The sequence below is a fragment of the Lonchura striata genome, chromosome 10 (assembly GCF_046129695.1).
Source record: "Lonchura striata isolate bLonStr1 chromosome 10, bLonStr1.mat, whole genome shotgun sequence".
Taxonomy (NCBI): Eukaryota; Metazoa; Chordata; class Aves; order Passeriformes; family Estrildidae; genus Lonchura; species Lonchura striata.
In genome coordinates this window covers 17,164,180-17,190,005 of record NC_134612.1, presented here as the reverse complement: position 1 = coordinate 17,190,005, position 25,826 = coordinate 17,164,180, and the positions used below count along the sequence as shown (strand labels likewise).

At 44.4% G+C, this 25,826-nt stretch overlaps 1 protein-coding gene across 12 annotated transcripts in view; it reads left to right on the top strand.

Annotated features, from left to right (window-relative positions):
- Window positions 1-25,826, top strand: part of LPP (LIM domain containing preferred translocation partner in lipoma) — a 326,612-nt gene that overhangs the window by 150,831 nt on the left and 149,955 nt on the right. For all 12 annotated transcript variants that reach the window (XM_021536843.2, XM_021536840.2, XM_021536845.2 and 9 more), the window contains 2 exons: window positions 5,062-5,174; window positions 24,586-24,708. In XM_021536843.2, the coding sequence (XP_021392518.1) occupies window positions 5,062-5,174; window positions 24,586-24,708 (236 nt within the window). The remainder of the gene's footprint in view (window positions 1-5,061; window positions 5,175-24,585; window positions 24,709-25,826) is intronic.

Below are 25,826 nucleotides of genomic sequence, written 5' to 3'. Positions count from 1 at the left end.
GAAGTTTTCTATAAAAATCCTGTGGTGTCACTTTGCAGTAGGAAGTTTCCCAGACCATATAGTAATACTGGGATATTCTGCAGGCTCCTGCATTGTGGATTACAGGTTCATGGTAGCCTCTATCTACACTGGATTTTAGCTAGCACTCAACAAATGAGATTTAGGTGTAAACCTCAATTGTTTCAATGCCAAAAGCTGTGGCTTTCTGCATTAGAAGGTAAATACTTAACCGAGCGGTGCCTCTGTCTGCTTAGTACTTTGCCAAATGGAGTCTGGATCAGAAGGGAAACACATCAGTGGGGGTACCCTCCATCACTATCCTTAGTCTGGTCTCTGAGTCAGGGCTGAACTGGGTTTCTCAGGTGATTCAGACTGATTCTGAACCACCTTCAGAATCAGAAATTCTCAAGATGACAATCAGAAAGGGTTATTTTTGCTAGGAAGGAGAAAATAGAAATCAGCACGTGACATATATAGTCCTCAGATGTCAGCCAGAGATCTGGGAAGACCAATGTAAGCCAGTTCTTTGTTTAATAGGTTTCATTAACTTATTGTTTCCATGAAAATTATGGTGCTTTGCTTTTTTGTGTTTCTCTGTGTTTTTCCCCAAAGAGTCTCTTTTACTGAACATGTGAGCCCTTCTTCAAGTCTAGAAGTTTCAAAGCTGCAAATCTTCATGTCTAAATAACTGTGTCTGTCAAGAGGGGTGGCAGTTACTGTGCTACAATTTATTTGTTGGCTGGCAGATATATCTCCTGAAAACAAAGATTTGAGACACGAGCTTGATCCAGCAAAAAATGAAGTGCACTTAAAATTTTAAAGGTTAGCCTGTAAGCAAGAATGGTGTTTGCTGTATGGGCAGGATGTTTTTCTTAGCTTGTACTTGTACCCAGAAGGTATCAGGCAGCCAGTGGCAAAAATTTTGTGAGTTTCTATTCACCCTGACAGGTTTGTGCTGATGTAGGTGTCTGTTAGGGCTCTGAACAATATTATATTTGTGTACTTAAAAGTGTAATAGTGAAATGTTTAAAGCTCCTTGCAATGTGTAAGAGGGGAAATTTTGAGATGGAGAGGGGTAAAAGTGCAAGAGTGTCTACAATGACACAGATTTGATTGAAGCCAGAAGCCAGGCTGGGCCCTGGGAGGCATCACTTCTGCCAATGGCTCTGCCATTGCTTCCCAGCATAACCATGGTGGACTCAACCTCATTTCTCACTAATTACTTGGATTGACAACATACACGTTGTCTATAGCTCAGGGTGAGTGTGAGGACAGGGTTTTCTATTAGCGGGCTGGCAGCCCCGTTCCTGGTGGCTGCAGCGGGTGATGCTGCGGCGCAGGAGCTGCACGGGTGCTGAGTGAAGCGCTCAGAGCTGTGGTTTCACGGCACGTTGCGCCGCCGCATCTGAAATAACCGAGCTGGGCATGTGTCTCACTGCACAGCCCCTTCGTAGGTTGACTCATGGTCTTCACAGCTGTATGAAGGGAGAACAGCAAGGAGTGTTTATTTTCTCTTCTTAAACATATGGTAGCAGGTAGAGGTTTCTCATTGTAAGAGCTGAAGCAGTGTGTGTCTTGGTGTGATTTCCTGCCTCCATGGAGAGACTTGCCATTGGAAGGCAAGTCTCTTCACCTGCCTTGAATTACACATTGCTTTCTGGAGGTGCCTTGATGCCTCTCTGTTGACAAAGCTCTGTGCAGTCACTCTCATAACCTGAAATACATCCAGCTGTTCAGGTTGATGTCAGGTGAAAGTCTACAAAATGCTGGTCTTGGTGCTGAACAATAATCAATACTAATGAGCCTTTTGCCCATCTTTATCCCTTATTCACAGAGGGACAACCTGGTTAAATCAGTCAGGAGAGGGTGAGTGCTGAGGGTGGGATGTGTCCTCCACCAGCCCATGGTTAACGGGTAACCCCAGAGCCCCATTCTGCTGTGGCTGCTGGTGCATCCATGCAGACCAGGGACGCTCCCTTGCCCAGATGGCTCCAACCTCGCTTTGTGACACTGAAGGTGGTCAGCAGTGGGTGGCACTGATGTGCTCTGCCTGGACATGGACTTTCCTGCCTCCTCCCACGGCTTGCCAGCTCTAAGTAAGTGAAATCTGACTTGCAAAGCTCCGAGGGTGAGAGAAGGTGCCAAAGGTGCACTGTAGGGACACTGTACTTAAAGGACAGCTGGCTTTCAATTATTTTCCTCCTTTTCTCCCTGAAACTTAGACATGTTTCTTCCCCACATCATCTAAAGTCATATGCTGCTGAGGACACGGATTTTGGTCTTTGCATGCTTCCCTCTCTGGCAGAGGGAGACTTCCAGCAATGCCAATAATAATAATAATGCAGGGACAGCTTTCCCTCCTGCATCCAAGGGAATATTCTCCCGCGAGTGCAGTGGGAACAGCACTGGGTCCCGGGGCTGTGTGTGGGAAAGAGGAAGGCGCAGTGGCAGAATAAATAACTAAAGCTGTGAAGGAGAAAGGTCCATCTGTTCACAGAGGACCAGGAAAAGGCCAAACATCTGCAAGGTCCCCCCAGTTCATCAGGCATCTGCTTCTCTGCTTCCCAGTCTAAAAACTTTCCCACTTGTGGGGAGAGTGGAGCCAGTAGCTTATCTAATACAGGATGGAGTCAGCAGAGCTGGGCTGGGATGTGGTAGAGCCAGCTGTCTCCTACTGCAAAGAAGTGTTTTCTTCCAAGATCTAGGAGAGAGTTCTTTTTCTGTCCTTTCTCCTTTTCTGAAAAATCTTGCCAATTTCTTTTTTCTTTTTTTCTTTCAGAAGGAGTGGGTCTTCCAAAGGGGCAAAAATGGTATTTTGTTTTTGTTTATTCTAATGGTCATTGTTAGATGCAGACTCCTGATTATGCAGAAAACCTGTCCCTTTCCCTGTCTCATATCCTCCAGCACATTCTCTACTTTGATTTTCCTTAGGTGTTTTGAAGGACTGTAATAAAGCAAGAGTGTCTGACTAATGTGCTGTGCAGGAAGATCAGTCTTTGGCATTGGAGCCAGAACTGACTGAGAAACATCATCTAAAGCATAATCTTGAGAAGTCTGTGTTTGCTGGAGTTGAATTTGTTTGCAAAATCATGTTGGCTGGTTGAAGGGTCATTTACAGAGCAAAGGAGAAAAGTTTAAGAAGCACTCAAATATCCCAGCATTTTTTAGAACTAACCTCTTAGACATTAATTTCAAAATCTCTCTACTTTCCTTTTTATTTTGTATTGTATTTCACATGATTTGAAATAAAAGATTGGATTAATTATAGGGCAACAAGGAGGATACTGCAGATATTATTGGACTTTTTTTTTTTTTTTTAATCAATCCTGAACTCTATAATAGCATGAGCCAGTAGGTTTCATGAGATTTTATGTATTGGAGCAAAATTATTGTCTTAAATTAGTTTTCAGTCTGTTGTTTTGGACCTGTCTTTGAGCATCTGTATTTAGGATGATACTTTCTTAGGGATTCAGAAGGGATTTTTTGAGTCCCATCCATGCTCATTTTGGGGAAAATGGGAAGAAATTACTTTCTTGGTAAATAACATCTCTGAAAGTCCTAGGGGAAGTTTGTGTCTTTTAGAGGGTGATTTGAAATAGAAGAGAAAAACTTTCAAGGGCTGCAGACCCATCTGCTTCCCATGGTAGAGAGCATGGAGGTGTTGTGCTGGCAGTGTTGCTCAGCTGGTGCCTGTGCCTGGTCTGGGCTGAGCCTAGGGCTTTAAACCTGGGTATAGGTGGTCCAGAAGGCTGCAGGTCACAGGGGTTTGGCTCAGCACCTTCCTGAGTGGTCTGGAGCCTGCTCCTTGGCATTTAGGGGTGGTGCTGAAGGCCTCTGGCCTGAACACAGTGTGATGCTGCATGGAGATCTGGAGGGTCAAGTAGGGAGCTCACATTTCCTTCCAAAAGCAACAGTTCCTATGTATGTGAGATATCACACTTTTATTAATCTGAAACCTTCCATCCCAGATGCTGCACACACAAGAGCCAACAGCAAACAGCTCTACTTGCAGCATCAATCTTCATAAGAAGAAATGAAAACATACCAAAGTGGTCCAAATTGCAGGCAGCTGCCTTCCCTGGAGACAAATCCAGTGCTAATGGCAAATGCTCTTTTTCCACCATTAGGAGGTGCTTTCAGAGCTTGGTGTCCTGCTGCCTGCAGCCTGTGCTACTCTGTCCTTGTTTTCTTTCTCCTTTGTGGTCCCACATCCCATGAAATTCTTAAGGAGAACTTCTCTCTGCTCCCACCTCCCATCTCTATGCTAAGCTGGATGGCTTCACAGCTGCTTTGTCTTTGCTGCTTTGGCTTCCCATCAACACTTCTGGAAGATTAAAATGAACAAGTTGTATTCTAGAAATTTTGTACATCATCCCCCTTGTAAAAATCCAGAGTTAAGATTCATGTGTGCTTGTGCCTGGCCCATCATATGGCTGTTGTCACTGAGAAGAGCCTGTCATCTTCCCAGCAGCTCTTTACATGAAGCTGTGAAGTTCCTATAGGAAGATGCAAAGAGTGTGTCTGCCTGCCAGCAGCAGGGGTGCAGGAGATGGTCTGGCCTAGACTCTGGGCTCCAGCTCCAGCCCTTCGTGTGTCTTCTGCAAGGGGATCCCTGCTTTTGGACAACACCTGATGCTGTCTTTATAGGGATCAAGAAGAGCTGGCATAGTTTAGCACACGAGTGAATTGGATGGGTTCCATTGCAGGGTTAGACACAGGTGTTCATTAGTGCAAGTTTTGTGGTTGCCTGTGGTAGTTAGGTTTTAGATGCGACTTGTGTCTGTGGGGCTGCTTGTTGGTGCCTTCAGGCTTTGTGGTACATCACCTTTTGCTGTGGAATCTGAGCACCTCTAAGCCATCTGCCAATGTTACTGAGCTGTGTAGCCATTTCCTGGAGCATCGAGGGGTGAAGCTGAGCATTTAATGGTCAAATAATGTGTTATGTCCTGTGCCACAAAACCGGTTGGCAGAGCTGAAAGTATTGCGGAACTCCTCCTGATCATCCATGTCATGATGTGGGGAAATGCTGCCGAGTTTAAATTCTCCCATTCTCTCTCCTAGGCGACTTTCTTCCTCCCCCACCCCCTCCTGTGGATGACCTTGGGAACATCACATCATCACAAGGTGCCTTTCCCCCACCACCCACTCTGGATGATGTTACTTACAATGTACAGGTAAGAAGACAAGAATTTTGTCATTTGTGCAGAACTGATCCAGAAATTGTGGAAATGAATGAATGATAATACAATGAGATGGCAAAGTTCTGGTTAAAAATCATGGGTCAGGAATAACCAAGTCAGCTTTAGCAAGCTGTGTTTCCCAAGCAGGGAGTATTTCCATTCAAAACTTGCTGGGCTATTAAAGGATTTTTCCCATCCGGCTTGAATTAGGAGACTAATTGCCTTATGTTGTTGTGATGGCGGATGGGAGTGGAACCTTCCCAGAATGAATTGTTTTCTGGAATGGCCATCTCCTTCCATGGACTGTGGAGAGACTTTAGGGCAGTAATCTGATCCTGAAAGTGCTTTGTTTAGATTCCCAAAATTAAGTGAAGCAAATAAGCCCTGGCCCAGGCTCCAGTGATGTAATTGAGACCCTTTTCACCCTCTTTTTGCTGGCTTGGGTCTTCTAGATTGGCCACCTGGATGAAAACACGACTTCTAAGACACATCAGGTGATGCTGGAATGTCCAATGTGAATATGGACAGACCTTGAACATCTTTGCAATATATGAACACTTTTGTGCAGGTATTGCAGGTTTGCCTGGAGTGCCAGGTTTATGTTTGCTCAGGCACATTCTAGAGAAATTCATTCAGACTTCGGGACAAGGCAGTCAAGGTGATCAAGGAGTGAGGAGCTGATCTTCCAGGTGAAGACCAGAAGAGTATGTCTTGTTAGCTGAGCAAAAGGAAGGCTGAGGATGAGTCTGGTTGCAAATTTGAAATGCACTTTGGGAATAAGCCCATATTTCGTCTCTGTGTGGATGTTGGTGCAAGAACAGGAGAGGCTGAGCTTGCCAGAATACCCATGCTGGTGTTTAGAAATTTCTAAGCACTGGGGCTCCAAAGATCTGGAAAAGCCTTCTGTCAGAAGTAGTGAGAACACATCAAGCATGGTCTAGGTTTGAGGCTGTTGAGAGTCGTGTAACCACATATCCACAGACATGGGGCTGCCCTTGATGCCCTGGAAGATTGTGGCAGTCCTGTATCCCTTGGTGAGTTTGAACATGAGAGTAGGCCAGCAGGCAGGCATTAAACAGGATTCAAAAGACCTGACTTGGTTCCCGACCCTCTCACCAACTCTAGACTCACTTTGTCTGCTTTGTGGCTTGGGGAAAATAAAACATTCCCCTCCCTCATGGGCTTACTGAGATCTTTTGCCTGTGCCTTCAGAGACTATGGCAAAGCTTCAGCCTTTCCTGCAATGGGCTCAGTGTTGGAAGCAGCCTTTGAGCAGGAAGAGGTTAATGGAGATTGTGTTTTCCCTTGCCAGGAAAGGCTGCAGCAGTCAGGGACATTGCCAAGTGCAGAGCATGGCTTTTCCCAGCCTTGGGGGAATGAAGTAATTCCCCAGCAAGTGTTGTTCTGTCTTTTATCTCTCTGAGAAGAGTGGCCTCCGTGGGAGCAGGGGAGCTTCCAGAGCACCCCGGGAAGCCGAGGAGCAGCAGGCTCCTGGCAAAGGCAGGGCACTGCCTGCATGGTGCCTGCACAGGAGCCTGTGTAGCAGGAAGGGGTCGTGGTGCCTCACAGGATTCCTCAGGGTCAGGCTTCCCCCTTCCCAGTCATCCAGGGAGAGGGCCTTGTGTATTTAGTGAAAGGGGCTTGCTCCTGCCATGGCTCCAAAAGTGTCCCTGAGCCACTTGAAACTATGACAGGGATGTGCCCCTTGGTAGAACCACTCAGCAGGACAACTCTTCCCTCTGAACTCATGGAATTGCTATTTGTCACACTCTTTCTCTCTGGTTTTGGGAAACTGGGACTGGAGCTGTGTCCAGTGTTGGGTTTTAGCAAGAGCTTGGTTAGAGCAGGATTCCTTTGCGTGGTGTCCTGCTCAGAGGAGGGTGAGCCTAGCAGCTGTACCTGAGCAATCCTGCCTGTCACCATTCCAAATGTACTCTTATGCAGCAAACAGAGCTCCCTGCCTTTCCCTGACTTTCATCTGTGATCAGAGATGTCACCTATTTCTCTCCCTTTGCCCTTCCATTTTCTGTAGGAGATCAGGAGCAGGCAAAAGTCAGGGCTTAAGTCAGGAGCCAGCAGGGTTTTGTGTTGCAGGATCAGCTCCTTATCTTTCAGGAACAGCAAAAGTCACGCTGAAGCATGTAAAGCCCAAGAGAGGAGGAAGAGGGCAAGTGGTGCTGGAGGCAGCTGCCCAGTGCCTTTGTGCATCAAACACAGTAATTTTCTCAGATCTGGACAGGTGTTCTTGTGCTAAAGGAGCAGAACAAACTGTGACTGTGTTCCTTCTGCTGTGAAGACATGGCTGTCTGAAATCAGGGATCTTGTGAACATGTGTTGTATTGGGCTACAAGAGCTCTCCAATGCCAGACTATTTAATTTCCATGCCTCAGTTTCCCTCTTGCTAAATGTAAGTGCTGGAGCAGCAGACCCAGTTCCTGAGCATTGCCCAGACCTGAGGCTGCTGTCTGGGTGGTTTGGCCCCTGTGGACCTGGTGAGAGCCCTCCAGATCTACTTCAGAGTTTGAAATTCCTCTGTTCCATCAAATCAGCCGTTTTACATCAGAAATTTCTCTCTGGATGGTGCAGTGCTGATGACAGCTTATGAAGTATGTATGCTGTAGGATCCAGGTAAATCTTTTTATATTAGGTGTTAAGTTGATGAGGACAGCAGGATAGATGTTTAGTTTATTATCAGTTTGTGTGTTAGTGTTACCAGAGGACTGAAAGCTGCACAACTTATTACGGTTTAAGCTGTAGCTTAAGAGCAGCAGTTAAAATAATACCCAGTTTTCATAGGCCTGTTTATCTCTGGATCTCTATTTGGACAGTGGAACTGGCCACTTAGGATCAGATCCAAAAAGGTACTTTAGTATCTGACTTATGCTCTGATGGAAATTAGAGGAGGGCTGGATCATAAAATACCTTTGTGATAGATCTGGCATTTTCTTGTAATTTCTTTTTTTCCCATCTAGATCTGTCACATTCAGATTCACAGCAGGGCTGTGGGGAGGAAAGGGGAAGGAAATTTAAACTCTTTTCTTATTAACTGGAATGCCTTTTTATTTTTTATTAAAAAAAAGGAAAGAAAAGGCAATATTTATTTTTAAAAGAGTGTGTTTGGGCTGGGGGAGAGTTGTGTTGGGAAGTTCCCCTTTGGCTGCAGCGGGGGAAGGCAAGGACTTGTTCCCAGAATGGGGTGAGGGCGTGGTGGTGGCGTGTTTGACAAATAAGGACATGAGCAAAGAGCCTTTTGCCACGTTGGCCTGGGCTCAGTTTGAAAGAGAAAGAAAAAAAAAATTTTGGACGGGAAGAAAAATGAAATCACTGTTTGTCAAAGGGAAATAGATAGATCTGGGAGGGAGGCAGACAGATTTTTATTATGTTTTTGCCTTCTAGTTTCAAAACAGGCATCTGCCCAGGCCAGGGAAAGCCAAAAACTCTCATCAGCCATCTCTCAAGCACCCTGTTTGCTCACAGAGGGACCCTCACTCATGGCTCTGGCAATTTCTTCCTTCCTTGCCAGGCAGGGCTGCACAGCTGTGTGAAAAGCCAGTCCCTGTCCCATGCCCCAGGAGTCCTGGAGTGCTATGCTGTCTCAGGAGTCATGGGTGCTATGGCCTGGAAATGACCAATTCTTTTTAAAGGGGAGGTTCAGAGCCCAGCATTTCATGTTGGAGCAGGATCTGGGTGGCTCAAAGCAGATGCGACCTTCAGCTGCCAACTTGCCAAGGACCACCTTGGGAAAACATCCATTTAGAGATCTCTACTAATTACCTGCATGTGCTGCATCTGCAGATGGGTCTGATTTTCCTTTGGGATCTGAGATGCTACCAGCATGGGAAGGAGAGGATTGTGCTGAGCTGGGATGGCACCTCTTTCCCAGCACCCCCCAGCTGTTATCAGTGTGTTTCTTATTGACAGGCCACAAAACACTTGACAAAAGAAATACCACTCTCTTCCTGATAAGGAAGCTGGAGTAGGGAAAGTGCTTTGTCTAGGTCACCAGGCTGACCAGTAGCAGGTTAAAAATAAGACTGAGGTCTCCTGTGTCCCAGAGCAATTCTGCCTGCGACATCCCAGAGCCTCATTACTGTAATAATTGCAAATTAATGACTAAACACCATCAGTGCCTGAACACAGGAACAATTTGGGATGTATCAAAGTGGATGTGAATAAGTGGATTTAGGTTGGGGGTTAAAGTGAAGAAAAAATTGGACTTTGAATAGTTGCATGAAGTGCAATATAAAAAAATTTAATATACCAGTTCTTGTTATAATCCTCTGTGTTTGGAGGGGCTACATGGGCAGGGAACTGTTCCCACCTACTGAACTTACCAGTCCTATTGTCGTGTTGTGATGTGCAGAAAATCAGCCAAAGGACTGAAATTCCTATTGCCAAGGAGTTTTGGAAGGGCGAGAGCTGAAGCGCGTTCTGGAGGTGTGTGTGCCTTCCTCCACGAGGCTGTTCTGAGGAGACCTGTCTCACTGCTCCTCAGTGCTGGGAGAAGGTGGGAATGTGTTGATAGATGTGAGAAGTGAGAGTCTCATCCTTGTTAGGGAAGAGGCTGCCAGGTGTTTCAGCGTCTGCCTCCACTCCCCGCGAGTGGCAGCGGTGCCTCTGTGGTCTCTGACTCACTGGCTGAAAGAACAGCCAGGACACAGGAATTGTTTTTAGTTCTTTGGATTTTTTAAAAAATTTATTTCTGAAATTTGGTTGCACATCTTGGCAAATAGCTGGGGAGGAAAAAGCATGAATTTTGCCAGTGGGGGTTGCTGCGTAAAATAGCTCATCTCCTGTTCGGTGGCTGGGCTCTGCCTGCTGGTGCTGGGCTTGCTTTAAATCACCTGCCTTTTAATGTGTGGAGAAGCTGAAAAGGCCAGGGAGAGCAGAACATGTGTTCAGCCTCCCTCTAGTGCTAGATTTTGTTAATTATCGGGATTAGTGGCCTGGTTGTAGGTGCTTGCTGGCAAGGAATGTTGGTACCACGGAGCAGATCTCACTGCTGGTGGGGCTGCCTGACACCAGGAGGGATCAGTAACTCCCAGAAACTCTGTAAATAAAGGCACAGTCTGTGTGCATTGCTTGCCTTTTGAGATCTAGCTTTTACAGATTTCTGTGACTTCTAACCTGATTTATTAAAATCCATGTGATAAGCATCTGCCTTTTATCTAAATTGAAGCTGTGTCCAACAGTATAAATAAATTACCTGGTAATGTTAACTCTTTTACTCAAACCTTGGCTTTGTAGGAATGCTTTTTATCTGTTTCCTTCCTGCCTTCATCGTGTGTTTGAGAAACAGGAATGTGCTGTGCTCTAAGTTAGACTTAAACAAATAACATGTGTGTTCTCTGAATGTTTAAATGCTCACTGGGTCCCCACAAATCAATAAGTGTTTGCTCTATAATAGGAGGATTTAGGTTCTAGGGTGAGAAAAATCAGTAATATAACATCTGTATATGCTGATGAATATTGGGGTGCATGAAGGATAAAATTCATGCATTTCTTATATATGTGTGTATATATATATATTTACACCCTATAGATATATGTATGATAAATGAATCATGAGTGGGGATATAGAGCAGACTTCACATTACTGGAAGCAAGAATGCACATTTTATCCCTGCTGCTTTTTCATCCCTTTTTGTGGGTAGCATGACCAGTAGATCCAGGATCACAAGAGAAAAGGAACACTGAGCACTTCTTTCAGGCAGCTCTTGATGCATCCCATCTTATACACATGTTTATTTTACAATGCCAAACCACATTCTATTTTGAATCTTTAATGAACCTCTGTTCCCATCCATGTAACTTTCCAATTCTTATTCTCTTCAGAACAGACAAAGATGCTTATTATAAACCACAAATTTTACTGAAAGGGTAAACTGGAAAAGTTTTAATTGTGCAGTGTAAGCCTGCCATTCATCTCCTTGCCTGGCTATTAATATCTTGGCAATGTTATAATGCAAGAGAGCCTTTAATAGCTGAACCTCTCGGCAAGGACTACAAAGTAAGCAAGACGCAAACAGTTAACTGTGCTCATTATTTTCATCATGCTTATTTACTGTGTTATTTAATGTGTTTGTTATGTTATTGTTTAATATAGTTACACAGCACACAGGATGTGCCAGGACCTGCACACTTGTGCCTTCTTTGACAGGGCAGCTCTGTGGCTGAGGCTGGGAGAGGCTTTCAGAGATGAAACAGGGCAGTTTTTGATTCTGCCAAACAGCAGGTGATGAGGTGAAGGAACAGAAGAAGGCAAAAGCCTGGTACAGATCATGTGTAAATACAGGTATGGGACCTACTAAAAAGTCGTGAGACGAAACAGAAAGGTCAGAAATGTTGCTGCTTATGATGGTCAGAGCTGATCAAGGTAAATCCATCCCAGGTTAAGACACATGCCAGCTTTGGTCCAGATAGAAGGCCGTGCTCCCCCAGTGCTGTGCCGGAGACTACAAACCCTGGTGGGCATCTCCTTGGTCCTGTGGACACATCTCTGAGGGACACTGTCATACTGCAAATGATGGAATCAGCCACAGCTGGCACCTGCAGAGAGTTTAATCTGTAACCTCGATTATACCCATGGATACTAGAGTCATGAATGTGGAAAGCAATAGTGGAGGCATGGAGAGCATGCAGAAAAAGCAGGCAATTTTATTCTGTCAGAGCTTGGCTGTGGACAGACAAACAGCAAGCAAATACATCATTGTATTTGAGGTAGAATTATTTAAGCAGAGGGAAAATAAAGAGATAATGAAGACGTGAAAATTCTCCTATCAAAGCAGATGAGCTGTGTGATGGGACAGAGTGAGATAACATGACCAATGCGGAAGAAGTTTCCATTCTTCTCATATCTGAATGCTGTTCAAGTCTGCTGTTGGATTAACAGGTCCTAGAAAAAAATCTCTTGCAAGATCTCTTGTCTCAGATACTGCGTAGCCTGTGTTGCATTAGGGAACTATAATGCAGCAGCAAGACTAAAACAGACTGTCAGTAATAAGAAGGAATGCTAAAAACTGCAGCAGACAAATTATTATGCCTCTTGTTTGAATGAAGCCGGCTGGGATTGGAAAAGGTGGTTTAGAAAGTCAGTCTTTCCATGCATTTTGGGCATAGTGGTAGTCTGGAATGTGACAGAGCAGAGTCAGATTCCCACCTTGGGTCTGGTGCTTTAAATACTATGGTGCTGTGCAGTGTAGAAAGGAGCTTTGGCCAAACAAGATAAAAGGAAATAGAATTATACTGCTTGGGGAATCCAGTTGTGGCCTAAATTCAGTTTTAGAGCCCTGGAGTTTTTCAGTGAGTAGGACAAACTTCATCCTGTTTTTGATGAAAATTTTATCTGGCAGCAATGAGATGTGGATATGGAGAAGTTGTGAGAGCATCTAATTTCCAAGAATGGAAGTGGCTGAAATGCAGGTTCCTGTCTCTGTTTTTCAGTTTCCATCATGGATGAAAAACAGCTTCAGCTGCCATGAAGGGTGTTTTTGTTGTTAGAAAATGTTGTCTCTGTGAGGAGTGTGTGGCACAGTGACTGAGCAAACTGGAAGATGGTAGAAATACCAGTGAGAAATGTTGCTGCCAGAGCTGAAGAAATTTGTTCCAGACATGATTTTAAGTGTCTGCTACCGTAAAACTCCATCTTTGAAGGACCATTCTCCACAATTGTATTTTTCAGTTTGATTTGCTGATTAAAATGCAGGATGTTGATTAGCTTTAACATACAACAGGTAAGGAAAAGCATCTGGAAAACATTTTGTGATGGTTTTATTATTGGTTTTAATGGTGACAGAAGTAAAACACAAATGTTTGGAAAAGCTGTAGCAATTCCCAAGTGTTGCCGAAGCCAGTAAGCCAAAGGTACTTCACAAACTCCTTTCATTCAGCAGTCCTGAGGCACAGCTCCTTCCCTCTCCATTTCCACATTTCTCTTTTGCCATGGAAACTGTCTCACGTCTTGTCATGTTAAAGGTCTAGCCTTCCTCTTCAGCTCTTGAGTTGTTTGTCCCTTCCTTCCCCCTGGCTCTGCAAACTCCTGCAGCTCAGCCCTGCAGTCCCTCTCTGTGTTCCTGGGGATGCCACTGCTGAGGTCTGCGGGTACCGGGTGTCCCACGGGTGGTAGGGCTGCCTTCAGGAGCAGCGTGTGCTCAGTTCTGGGCTCAGGTGAGCCCCTTAAAAACACTCTTTTAGAGGGAAGGAACACGCTTTTAGTGCAAAGTTTGGCATGTTGGCCCCAAGCAGAGGTACAGCTCAGTGCTGTTTTCTTGAGGTCTAATGTGTGCTGGTGGCACCACCTTTTCTGAAGCACGAATTCTGATTGAAAGGACAGCACTTTACATTCATTTGTATGCATATCAAACTTTGCAGCTCACATAGGAGGGCTCTGCACAGTGGATTCCTTTTTAGGACAGCACAAATTATTCAGCTTTCTGTGTGATTCGGTTCCCTGTTCTTCAGCTGAGGTTCCCACTTAGGAGATGCGTAGAACCTAAGGTGTTTGAACAAGACAGTTGTTGTTAAAAAAGAAATAAAAACCCATGGTCAGTCAGCCAAATCCAATATCTGACACACATCTGGCAGCCTGGAAGGGAATGTAGAAGTGGGCCTAATGGTTTGGAAAATGAGATTGCAAATTTCGTGAAGGCAAGAGCCTTCTTCAGTGAATCAGACTGTGGGGTTTGCCCAGCTGAGGCCTGCCTGCCCCTGACCACCACACAAATGTGTAGACTGAGGCAGAGTCCAGATTTTCCTCTTCTCAGCTTTGAGACATATAGTAGATTTTTAATATGATTCCTTTCCTCAGAAGCCAAACCCAAGCATTGACTTTCATGTCGTTTTATACATCTATTTTGCTGACATTTTGCCAGGTTCACTGGGAATCCTTACAAACATTTGGGCACTCACCCCTTCCTATTACAGCAAAACAAGCAAACAAACTCAGAAATATGTTATATGTTTTATTTCTTCACCTAGTGCTTACTCAGGCTGTGAAAATTGACCAGCCAGTTTTAATTTTACTTTTTTTCTCATTGGTGATTTCCTAATAATTTCACAGCCTGTGCTCAGGAATGCTTTCTCAAATTCAGAGAAGCTTGGCTGTGTGCTTAAACTTCATTAAAGTTGATAGAACTTAAGCACACGTGTAAAATTAAGCATATGCTTATGTTTTATACAGTCTTTTTGCAGGTGACACAAACAGCTGCATATGAGTTTCCAATATGTGATTAAATTCCAAAAGGAGTTTTTAAAAGCAGTTTTAGTCAACCTTAATTTTCTGAAATTGGTAGCTTTAACAAAACCTATCTTTTTTGATTTAAATTGCCTGAGACGTGTGCCTTTTAAAAAGCTCTTTATTTAACTGTCACAATATGCAGTCTTGTGTGGGATAGAGTTTGTTCATGTAAATTTAATTTCCAGTTAAACTGGTGCAAACACAAAGTGATGTCAGTAGATCTTTGTGGACTGGCAGAGCTGTTTCTTTCTCACCTCTGTCGAGGGGGGGGGCCAGGCCATTAAATTGTCAGCTGTGCCCTTCTGCCTGTTGCAGATCATAAAGCTTTGCCTGGTCACCCAGGGAGACCAAAGGCATCCAGCCTTGATCCACAGACATCAAGAGGTGGAGAAATCTTGGAAGTTTGTTTTAACATTTAATTGCCAGCAGTATTACACATAAATGAGAATCTGTTATTTCTAAATGGAATTTCCCTAGCTTTGGCTTCCTGGCTGCTGTATGTTTTTTTCTGTTTTGCTGGATTGGAAGTTGGATTTGGATATCTTGTGGTATCAGGCATTTTCATTCTGTAAAGCTGTTTAGTTATTGCTGTCGAGCTACTCAATCTCCTTGGTAGGTGAAACCAAATGAATTCTCTATGTGTCTCCTTTTCAGCTGTTTTGGGGCATCTCAATTTCCTAAACTACTGCCTCCCATACTGGACACAGTATGTCAGTGCCAGACTCACCACAGGTGTTGAAAGAAGTAAAATCATCTTCAGCTCTGCGCTTTCTTGCCCCTGATGGGAGATAGTGTTTGGTGTGGTTTTCCCCTCTGGGATATAAATCCAGAGTGGTGGGGCTGGGTGTGACAGATTGCCTTGTGCACAGGTGTGTTTAATTCATGGCTTGTCAGACACCTGCCGTGCTGTCTGAGGCATCCTCCTCCTGCCTCTTTTCTTATGCCAGAAAAGGAAAGATGAAGATCAGGACTTGGCCAGGATGTGAAGATGAAGGGAGTCTCTGCTCTTTCATATTGCCAATGGATCTTTTAAAAATGTAACATTCGTGTCATAGAAGTCAATGGGAAAGTCTTCCAATACTGCAGTGGACACCTAATGAGATATTTGGTTTCTACATTGATTAAACTTTGCAGCTGTATTGGGGTAATTGGCTGCTCTTTGGTTATGGTTCCCCTTGGAGGCAGATGATGAAATATCCGCTATGTTCTCCTATTTCTCAGTTTTTCTGTAAGCAGCAATGCTCTGTGGGGAACATCAGCTCTGCTTGATGGCTAATTAAGCATTAATTTGTAACGATATTGGAGCAGATTTTAAGTTGGTGGGGGAGTGGGCAAAGAAAGGGAAAACTTTTAACAGTCACCATAATTGTCAATGATGAGTCCTAATGTAATTGCATTAATTAAAAGAAAAGGGATATATTCCCTGCTGCTGTAAAGTTAGTTAAAGTCAGTGAAAGTCATGCTGGGTCAAAAAGACATCATGGCCAGCTGTTCTTACCCTGTGGACAGACAGGTAGTGCTGTCCTGACAAAGTGTAAAGAAAAAAATTATATATCCCAGTTCTTATTGTATATTCTGCTGATGAACCGGAATGTTTCACAAATTCAATTTAATTCCCAAGGACGAGTAATTGTAACTCCACCTGGAGAATATTAAATTGCTTTAATGGAAAAATAAACTGGTTTTATACTCCCCCTTCTCTCCCCACTTTCCCCATTCAGTTTTCAAATAACTTCATGTGCCTCCTTAGTTTATTAATACACTTCTCATCTTGCTGCTGATTTTGCATCTGGTAGCATTTAACGCAGACAAGACTCCCAAAGCTCTTGATCAGACATGTTAAGTAAGCTCTCAGGACTGTCAGGTCTGCTGCTCTGGCAGATGTTGGCTTGTGGGACTCCTCCTCTCTCTTCATCCCCTGACTGCTCCTTATCAAAACCATCCTGTTGTTTTCATGTGCTGAGGATTGTGCTGCCTTTCCCCACATATTCTCTGGCCCACTGCAAGAAGATCCTCTGGTCAGCTGAAGGGCATTTGTTGTTTTGCTGTTTTTTGGTGTAGAGGCCCAGAGGAACGCTGCACTTTTAAAAGCCCCATTTAGCCAACCTTAACATTTCCAGGACTTCCTTCCATGAGCAAAACAAAAAGTGAGGAACCCACAAAAGCTGGGTGCAGGTTTACATCTCAAGGTGGAGGTGCCAGCCTGTGATACAGCAGGGAGCTGGGTAACACGATCCTGAGGCTGAGGGGGCCTGACAGCACGGGGCCTCCATCAATGCCTCTGTGTTGGCATCTCCAGTTTCAAGGCACCTACGAGCACACTCCTGGGCTGCAAGGAGGATTTGTTGAGTGCTGTTTGCTGCATCTTCTTTATTCCTGTTGCATAATTGCCTTCTGCTGTCCTCAGGGGTGGTAGAGGGACAGGGAATATTGCAGATTTTCTCATTGTCTATTGTCTATGTCCCATCAAATCAATCAGTCATCCACTGCTGCGTTTGATCCTGGGTTTCAGCAGAGCGTACCCCAAGGTCATGGATCCTGTTGGCTACACTTCTATAGTGCTCTTCCATCCTTTTTTTATCTCTGCTCATTCACCTAATATCCATGGCCAGATCCTCTTGAGAATTCTGGACTAACCACAGGTGTTTGTGGCAAAATCTTCCCTCTGGTGTTAGGGGCAGGAGCTGCTGGGAAGGGAATGTATTCCTGGATTACTCTACTACTGCTCATCCATACTGGTGGCATCCTGCCCCCACCAACGTGCTGGTGCTGGGACTGGGGCCCTGCTCAGGATAAGCAGGGAGAAAGAGTTTATTAAACAGTGGTGGAAGATGACCACAGGCCCCCTGACCCACAGTCCAGTTGCTAGCCACAGCAGTGGCTCAGACCCAGCTGTGTCATGGGAAACCAAGGCCATCCTGCAACAGAATTGCAACTGGAGCTTGAATGGCTTGGACAGGGGTTTGTTGTCTTGTGGCATGTTTTGTCAGGTCTTGGATGGCAAATACAGAGAATGAAAAGTCCTTTAAGGAGCTGACTTGGCCCAAGGCGCTAGTGTCTTCATCTGGTGTCCTGGAGGAACTTGGTTGTATCTCAGAGTTTCAGCACCTTGCTCCCACCCCTCTGCCTGGATTCCCTTCCCAGGGCTGGTATCCAATTGACAATAAACTTCTTGGGACAAGGATGTTTCCTAGGCATTGTGTGAACAGTGTCTGTCACACTGATCCCCAGGGAAATATAAATCTTTATTATCATACAGCTTCATAACTGCAACAAAGTCTTTGCTTTCTTTTATCTATGCATCCCAGGAGACTGAGTGCAGTTGGTTGCAATTTCTGTTGTCTCTCCTAAAAGAAAGGAAGAAATGGGTTTCCAGGTGTTGGGCCAAACCCTGGCACCCAGGGCTGTGGTCACTTATTTACCTGCAGACTGGAATGTACTCTCCAGCAGGTGTGACTCCTGACAGGTGTCAGCAGGTAGATAGAAAACACAAGTGGCGACTTCATATGGATGTCTCTAGAGCCAAATCAATCACTAGTGACCAGAGAAAAATGTAAAAGGGAAGCACTGAACATTTGATATTCATTATGTGTCTTGGAGTTTTCTTCCATGAGTTTGTCCTGCTGCTTTTAAAATCCATGTAAAATAGCAACCACAGTGTCTTGCAGCAGAAATAGGCCTGCAGCTTAGCAGCATGTTGTGTGACAAAACACCTACCCCCTTTCCTTTGTTTTGAGACTGATGCCTCCTAGTTTCATGCTTTCTTGTTATCTGATGTATCTGTATTTTTTCTTTTTTAAAAATGTTTTTATTATTTGTTGTTTTCATAAGCTTCTTACACCACAGTGAGTTTTTAAATCAGTTGTTAAGGTTTTGCAAGGTGTCTCCTAGCAATGCTTAACAAATAACTTTCCTTTATCTGCTTGTTTGTTTGCCCCAGCTGAAAGCCCGTGCAGTTCTTTACCACACTGTGTTGCTTCAGAAGTGAGTTCAGTCTGGATACCCAGTAGTATTTGTGTTTTTCATGGCTGGAGAGATTGAGTGTGGGACTGTGGCTATGCCAGACTAATTGCTGTAGGTGTGGCTGAGCACAGCTTCCTTTACCCCACTGTGCCTTCTACAGTTTGTTGTGGCACAGCTGCTGGTATGAACTTTGCCAAGGGAAGATATTTGGCACATTCACTGGCCCCTTTTGGGACCATACAGGCTGGTGTTTAGTAGATGACCACTCCCACCCCGTTCAAGTCCTGTTCCAGGTAGGCCTGACCTGCCTCTTTACAGTGAAATCTGAAAAAGTGGCTGGAGTCAAAGAAACATTGCCCAGTTAAATGACAGTGGCATCTGAGAGGTACCAAATGGTGCCTTGGAACAGCCTTCTTTAAACTTTTGAAGTGCTTTCCTTTAGTCCTGCTAATATCCAGCAATACAAACCAGGTAAAACTATTCTGTGCCTGAAAAAATGAAAGAGCAAAGGGAAAAAAATAAATCAAACCCTAACTTCCCTTTGGCTTTTATCCTTGATGTCATCAAAAGACTAAAAAGGATATTTCAGGCCTGACTTCAGCCTGATGGAACAGCAGGGAAGTTCTTTTCTATTAGATCCTTGATACAATCACATCTGGTGAAATCACTGTGGTCACATCTGCTGAAATCTTCCATCATTTCATATTTGTTTCAAAAGACTCAATCTTTCTGTTTTTAAAGGGCACGACTTCTTTTCCAGCCCTCCTTGGTGCCTGGAATGGAGATTAGGCATCAGTCAAGCATCTCAGACCCCCCTTGCCCTGGATGCTGCAGTCTGCTCTTGTCTCCATGTTCGTGCGTGGTGGGGCAGCCTCTTGGGACTGTTTAAATTTACATTAGGGAATTTGAAAGAAAATGTTTACACTTGGCTTAGGGGAGAATAGGCACAGCAACTCTTAAGGGTTCTTCATATTCCTGGTGGATACCCTTCAATATGCATCTTTTTTGCCACTGCAATGTCTTTTGGGGCTTTAGATGGCTTTTGTGACCTTGGAAAGAAGAATGAATAAGAGACGAGGTAGCAGGGGTGTGTGTCTGAAAAGAACCTTGCCTCTGGCAGTGATATTGTTAGAGAATTTGCAAAGAAAGAGAAAAAAAAAAGGAAAAACTAAACAAGTTCCAGCCTGAAGTATATCAAGACTGAATCACTTCCTTTCGTCTTCCTGGTTAACATTTCTCACTGTCTCTTCTTGTCAGTACAGTGGATACTATTGACATCAAACACTTTTCTGTCCCTCACCTGTCCCCAGCTAAAATAGGAAATAAGAACTGCATCCTGCTTGCTCTGTCTGCATCTCTGTCAAAGCCCAGTGCCCAAGGCCATGGAGCATAAGGAGAGGCTCACTCCTGTTTTATTTGCTCTTCCCACCACCTCAGTGCCTATCCCAGGATTACAACAGCCAGCACAGCTTGGTGGGTGGCTGCCATGGGTGCAGCCTACTTGCTCACAACTCCCGATTTGCCTAAATTCCTCCTGTTCCTCTTGTTACCTTTGTCCTTCCTTTGCCCCAGAAGGCTTTTCTGCTTTTCCCTGTTCTTGGATGTGTAAATGAAAAAAGTGTTGATGTGTTACAGCTCAAAGAGAGCTCCCAAGCACCTCAGGCTAAAACCAATGTACCAGGAACAGAAGGCACTGTGGGCCCTCAGCTTTGTTTTGAGTCATTAGCTGTGACCTTTCCTAATATCCATGGTGTTCATCTCCAGTCTTTCACTTGTGAGTTAGGAGGTTATCAGTGACCTGTGATAGCACAGCTTGTGAAATGAGCTGATGCTACAAGAAAGGTTGTGTGTTTAGCTGCAGCTCTGCTGTCTTGGAGGTGTCTGCACAGATAAACCAGCACTACATTTTCCACAAATGACAGATCACCTTCCCGGGACACAGTTCAGAGGATGAGCTGGCCACTGCACTCAGGAAATATGCAAATGTGCTCAGCTCAACCTCTGCTAGACAAGACTTTTGAGGTGGATGGAGAGGTGGTGGATACTGATATTGGAAAATTGCTCTTCTGTGAACGAAGTCAAATACCCAAAGTATTCAGGAGTTTGGCCATTGCCTTGTGTTGGTAGAAAATACATTCTGGGGCTCAGGAGTTACTTGTAGCCCACCACCCCTGTCAGCAGGTCACTGCTGCAAAGCCACACTCCATGTTTCCCCAACACAGCAACACCACCTGGCACCAGCAATTTGGCTGAGAGGCCAACCTGGCAGCCCACATTGCATCTCTCATCTCAGGGGCTAATGCCTGGCCTGAGCTACAGCCCTGCAGGGCAGGAAACAGGGCATGGAGAGAGGGGAAAACAGAATAAAAGAGAGACGGCTGGGCCTGGGTAGGGAAAGGAATTTGGAACAGGAGCTAGGAAGGACATCTGGGAGCCAGATTCTTTTTGAGCCCACTGCAAGGAGCTGGCTTGGTTAAACGAGAGATGTTCTTGCTCCTCTGCTGAAAGCTGCAAAATATGATAAGAGTAGGTGATCAAGGGACGTCATTGTGCTTTTCATGTCTTTTAGCTTGGTGAATAGTCTCACAACCGTTTTAGTGCGGTGAGGCAAAATTTGAGACTCTGTGTTGACCTCTATGCTGCATGTTCTGTAATGAATGTTCCTTGGAGTCCTGTGGGGGACCTGTGGCACTGACTGCTGTTGGGTTATAGGATTAGTAAAACTAAAGTAAATTTTCATCAGAGCAGAGTAGGTTGATGGGGCTCGAGAGTGGATTACCATCAGAGCTGCTCTGAGCTGCACACGAGGAATTCAGGGGCTGACAAACAAGCCAAGCAGTGAAGCTCTCTGCTGTTTTTCTCTCTTTTGACTCAGAGCACAAACTGAGCCAGGGGATAGGAGTGTAGGCGTTGCAGAAGTTCACGTGAGTGGATAGTCTCTGGCATGAGTAATTTGTTGGACTGGGTTGGCTTACGTTTGCTTTTTGTTGAACTCACGTTGGCTGAGCCAAAGATAGCATCTTTTTTCTTTTTAAGCCCATTTTTCCATATTCTACTGGCTGGAAGAGGGGGTGCAAAAGCGACATGTCTGCAACAATGCCATAAATCCAGACAGAAATAGAATTAGCAGTTCCCTCTGGTTCCGGTGTTTGTATCTGCGGGGCTCTGAGCTTAGCCAGCCCGCGCTCCCCGGAGCAGAGCTGCGTCTGTGTGAACCTGTTGTGCCTTGGGACCTGGCGCTCGGGTTTTGTTCCAGAACAATGTCATAAAACTTTTATAGTAATGTCATGACAAAGAGCATGGGAAGAGGAATAACTTAACCCTCTCTTGCTGAAGTTGGTGTTGCAAATGCTCCAGTTTGCCCACGCAGCAAACCCTTTGGTTGAGTATTGAACACTGTAGGGAGAGAAAAATTCAAGCTTTGCGGGGATGGGGAGGAAAAAGCAACCAGAAACCTGTCTTTGTGAGGATTACCATTTCTTAAATGTCTTTCAAGTCCCTTTCTGCCCCTGCAGAATACATCTGTAGTGTCATTCGTTGGCACTGTTGCACTGCATTATGCTCCTGCATTTGTAGAGTTGGGCTCTTAATCTATGTTGATTATATTTTAATTGAATAAATAAATCAGAGCCCAGAATCAATAGAGATGCTTCTATGGTGTTTTATTTTACTTTTCTAGGTTTCCTAAGGACATTTAGCTTTTACAGCCTTATAACTTGTTCTGTAGTATTTGCTAGTCAGCTATTGCATAATTGTTCTGGGGAATGAGAACCTGGGAATAATATGGCCCAGAAATGCTAAGAAGCAGAAATGAAATTGGCTGATCTTCTCATCTGCCACCATCACTTCTCTCTAGTGTCAAGGTACCAAGCAAGTCCTGTGAGGACTCCAGTGTTATTCCTGGTTCTTCCATTGGCTTGATTTATCACCTCACATGTTGGGGCCTTGGATGCTCTTTGCATCTCCCCTCTCTTTTCCAGGCTGTTTTTTGGCTGCTTAGCTTCAAAATTCTCTGGAGTGGAGCAATCACAGATTTTCTGTCAGAGAAGCCTGTGGCAGTTACAGGCCAACAACTGGAAGAAGAAGGAAAACCAAACAACCAGAAGATGAAGAAGAATCAAACTTCAAGAGTCATGAAGTGAAAAAGAAGTTGCACTTTTGCAGATTTAAAAAAAACAGGTGCCTGCAGTTAGCCAGGAGTAATGACCTGGGCTAATTCCTGTGAAAAATATTTGTTTTTTTTGAACAATGGTTTGGATGGAAAGACTTTGGCTCTATAATAAAAATAGGCAAGAAGAGTCGAGTTTGTAAGTATTTTTTAACCTGACTCTCAGCCTTTTAAATGGTGAGTTCTTGCATAAGCCACACTGGAACTTCCATTTTCTTGTTAGTCAAGCCAAATATATTGTAATCCAATAAGATTTAATAATCATTAGGACCTAATGGATGCCTCAGCACGAATAAGTTTGGCAGATCAGAGGCTGCCTACTTTGCATAGTCTGTCTCTCTTTGACCAACTTGCCATTTATCTGACAGATTGGTGACTGGGGAGTTCTTTAAAACAGGTAATGATCAACTGCACCTAAAATGAAATTTAAATAAAAACTATCTGGAGCAGCCAGTGAGCCAAAAGAAAAGGCAAATTGTTGTCTTGGAAAATTGAAGTAACTTGGTGAGAGTGAAAGCAAACAGAGCTGGATTGTCTGTGGCAAGGTGCTGGTATGGTCTGAACAGCTTTTGTAGTTGAAATTAGGAGAGTTGTTAGGTAATTCTTTAGTATTTTTATTACTGACATTGTCAAACTCTGAGCTCTTCTGCACTGAACTCTGTAGTTGCACGTACACAGGGAGACTCTGTCCTGTCCAGGGGATTTGCAGATAAGTAAGACATGGAAGAAAAGAAGACAACTCAGGCTGAAAAAAAGACTTTCAGTGTAATAGTTCACTTGACTCAAGAACTTTGGTTTCTCTGCGTGCCCTGGTGGTGGCCTGGCTCAGTGGGGCTAGCTCCGAGCACCTACTTTGTTCATGGCATGGATCCTCAGCTGGTTTTCTTAAATTTCCCATTCCTAGTGGAGCTGCCTAGTTCCCAAAGCACTGAAGACATTGAGGAGGATGTGTCCTAGCCTTTACCTACTTTGTGTCCTCTTGAGAGCTCCTGCTGTTGGGTTGGGCTGTACAGCACAAAGGTCCTTCCTAGAGGTTTTGGACTAGGTTGATTTATCAAAAACAAAGCATGGGAATGAGTCCCCTTTAAAAATGGTTATTCTAGCAGGGATTGCAGTACTGACCTTAAACAGTGGATTGAAGGTTACATGCACTGCTGTGGTACTGAGTTCTGGGTTTTACTTATTGAGGTGAGTGGTGGTGGTGGTGAAAATTCACATCTCTTCCCTTCCAAGTGAGCGTCCCTACCAGCCTGGGTACAAATGGGACTGGGCTGTTTCGAAAGCAGAAAGAAAACAAAATGTATTGAATTAGGGTCCCTGGCTGCATGTTGACATTTGCTCTGGGCATGGGATTTCCTGCATAAAAGCCTTTTCACAAGGACCTTACTTACGTTGTTTTTTGACTGCTTGTTGCAAATCACACCCTTCACCTTCAATCTGCTAGAAATGGATTTAACTTTTTCACTCCTTCTTGAAAGAGCTCATTTTTCAGATGAAATTTGTGAAGAAGCATTGACTCAGACAGGTACACCTACCAAGAATTGATTTAAAATAAGAATAGGTGCACGTTGCCAGTCACTGGTTACTGTGGTTTGTAGCTCTGTTCTCTTTGTGTTTTGCCTGAGTTGAGAACATGGCAGAAGAGATGCTCTTGGGATCCAGGTGCTCCAAGCCTGTCCCCAGATTTGTCTTTCCAGACAAGTATCCTTCTATAACACATCTTCTCCATCTTACAGTGTGGGGATTGTCCTCCTCTTCTAGTAGCAGATTGCTGGTTGCTGAATTGCTAATCCTCCAAGTCAGTTTTACACAATGGGACCCTTGTGGCAAATACGTGAAAAAAAAGCCCCAAAGCAGCATAAATTAATGTGAGATCGAGGCTTGCTGTTAATTCTGGAGGGAGCTATGGGATTTCAGCATGTTTGTCCCTGCAACCCAAGACTTATTGTTAGGCATGGGTGCAGCTCCATGAGGACAGTAAGAAATTATATGCCAGGCCAAGTGGTTTGAATAACTGGAACTTTTCTTTCTTCTTTAAGGTGAATCCTGGTGGCAAGACACTTGAGGAGAGGCGGTGCAGTTTAGATGCAGAAATTGACTCTCTGACCAGCATCCTGGCTGACCTAGAGAGCAGCTCTCCATACAAGCCTCGGACTCAACAGGTTAGTTGCACATTGCATAAACACAGAGTGGGAAGGGGACCAGCATCGACTTCTGGAGTCAATTTGCTAAGTGCTTGGTATTTGTTGTGAGAAGGCCAGCCAATTCCTCCTGATAGCATCCAGATGTGGCTGTCAATGGGGAGAAGGGCGCAGCTGCTCTGAGGGGGCACCGGCTCAAAAGCTGCCGCACCTCTGAGCAAAGGGCCTCTGATCCCAACTGTCAGATTGCCACAGAGATTGTTAGAAAAATACTCGCAAAAAAACGGCATTTTGTTTGCCTCAACTTTCAACCAACAATGACTCGTGAATTAGAACCTTCTCGATTCACAAGGACTTTTGTGCTTTTATTTTCTTGTTGTTTTTCTGTTCTGTTAACTTTTGTCTGTCGCGCTGCCAGAAGGATCCAGATATCCGCATCTCACGAAGTGGCTTGGATCAGAGCTCAGCTGTCAGGGAAGCTGTAGCCCAGCAAGGCAGACTGGAATTCACACTTCTCTGCTGTGTCTAGACGAGGACTGCAGGGGTGACAGTGACTTGGCTAATTTTTGTCACTCATCTAGGTAGTGCTTGAGTGGAGCTATTTAAGTTTTGGTGAGATGTCATCTCGTTATCAGAGGAAGTGGTGACACCCAAGTGGCACTTTTAAAAGGGCAATTCTTGAGATCTCCTAAAATCATCCTAGATATGTTTGTGCCTTATCTTTCCTTCCTAGTCTCATGACTGGTCTCATTTATTACATGCATGTGGGTCTATAGGCTCTATACAGCTATATGTGTGCTGTATTTCTCTTAGTAAAGCCCCAAAAGTCAAAAGTATCAAAGAGATAAGTCAGTGATGGGTGCACACTCACTATCCATACAAGCTTTCTTTTTGTTTTGTCTTTTTTGGTTGTTTGCATTGCTCCATTTCTTTTAAGTAACTGAGATACCTTTGAAGCAGAACTAAAGTAGTGATCGGAATCTCTTTAGATTTGCTCTTCTTCAAGTCTGCAAATGAGGCAAAAGCAGAGTGAAATCAGATTTGTGCTCTTTTGAAAGTGTCCCCCCTGCACACAGAGGCTCTGAGTTTCCATCCTTTCTGCAGGGACCTCCCTATAAACTTGGCTTTTAGTGTCATGT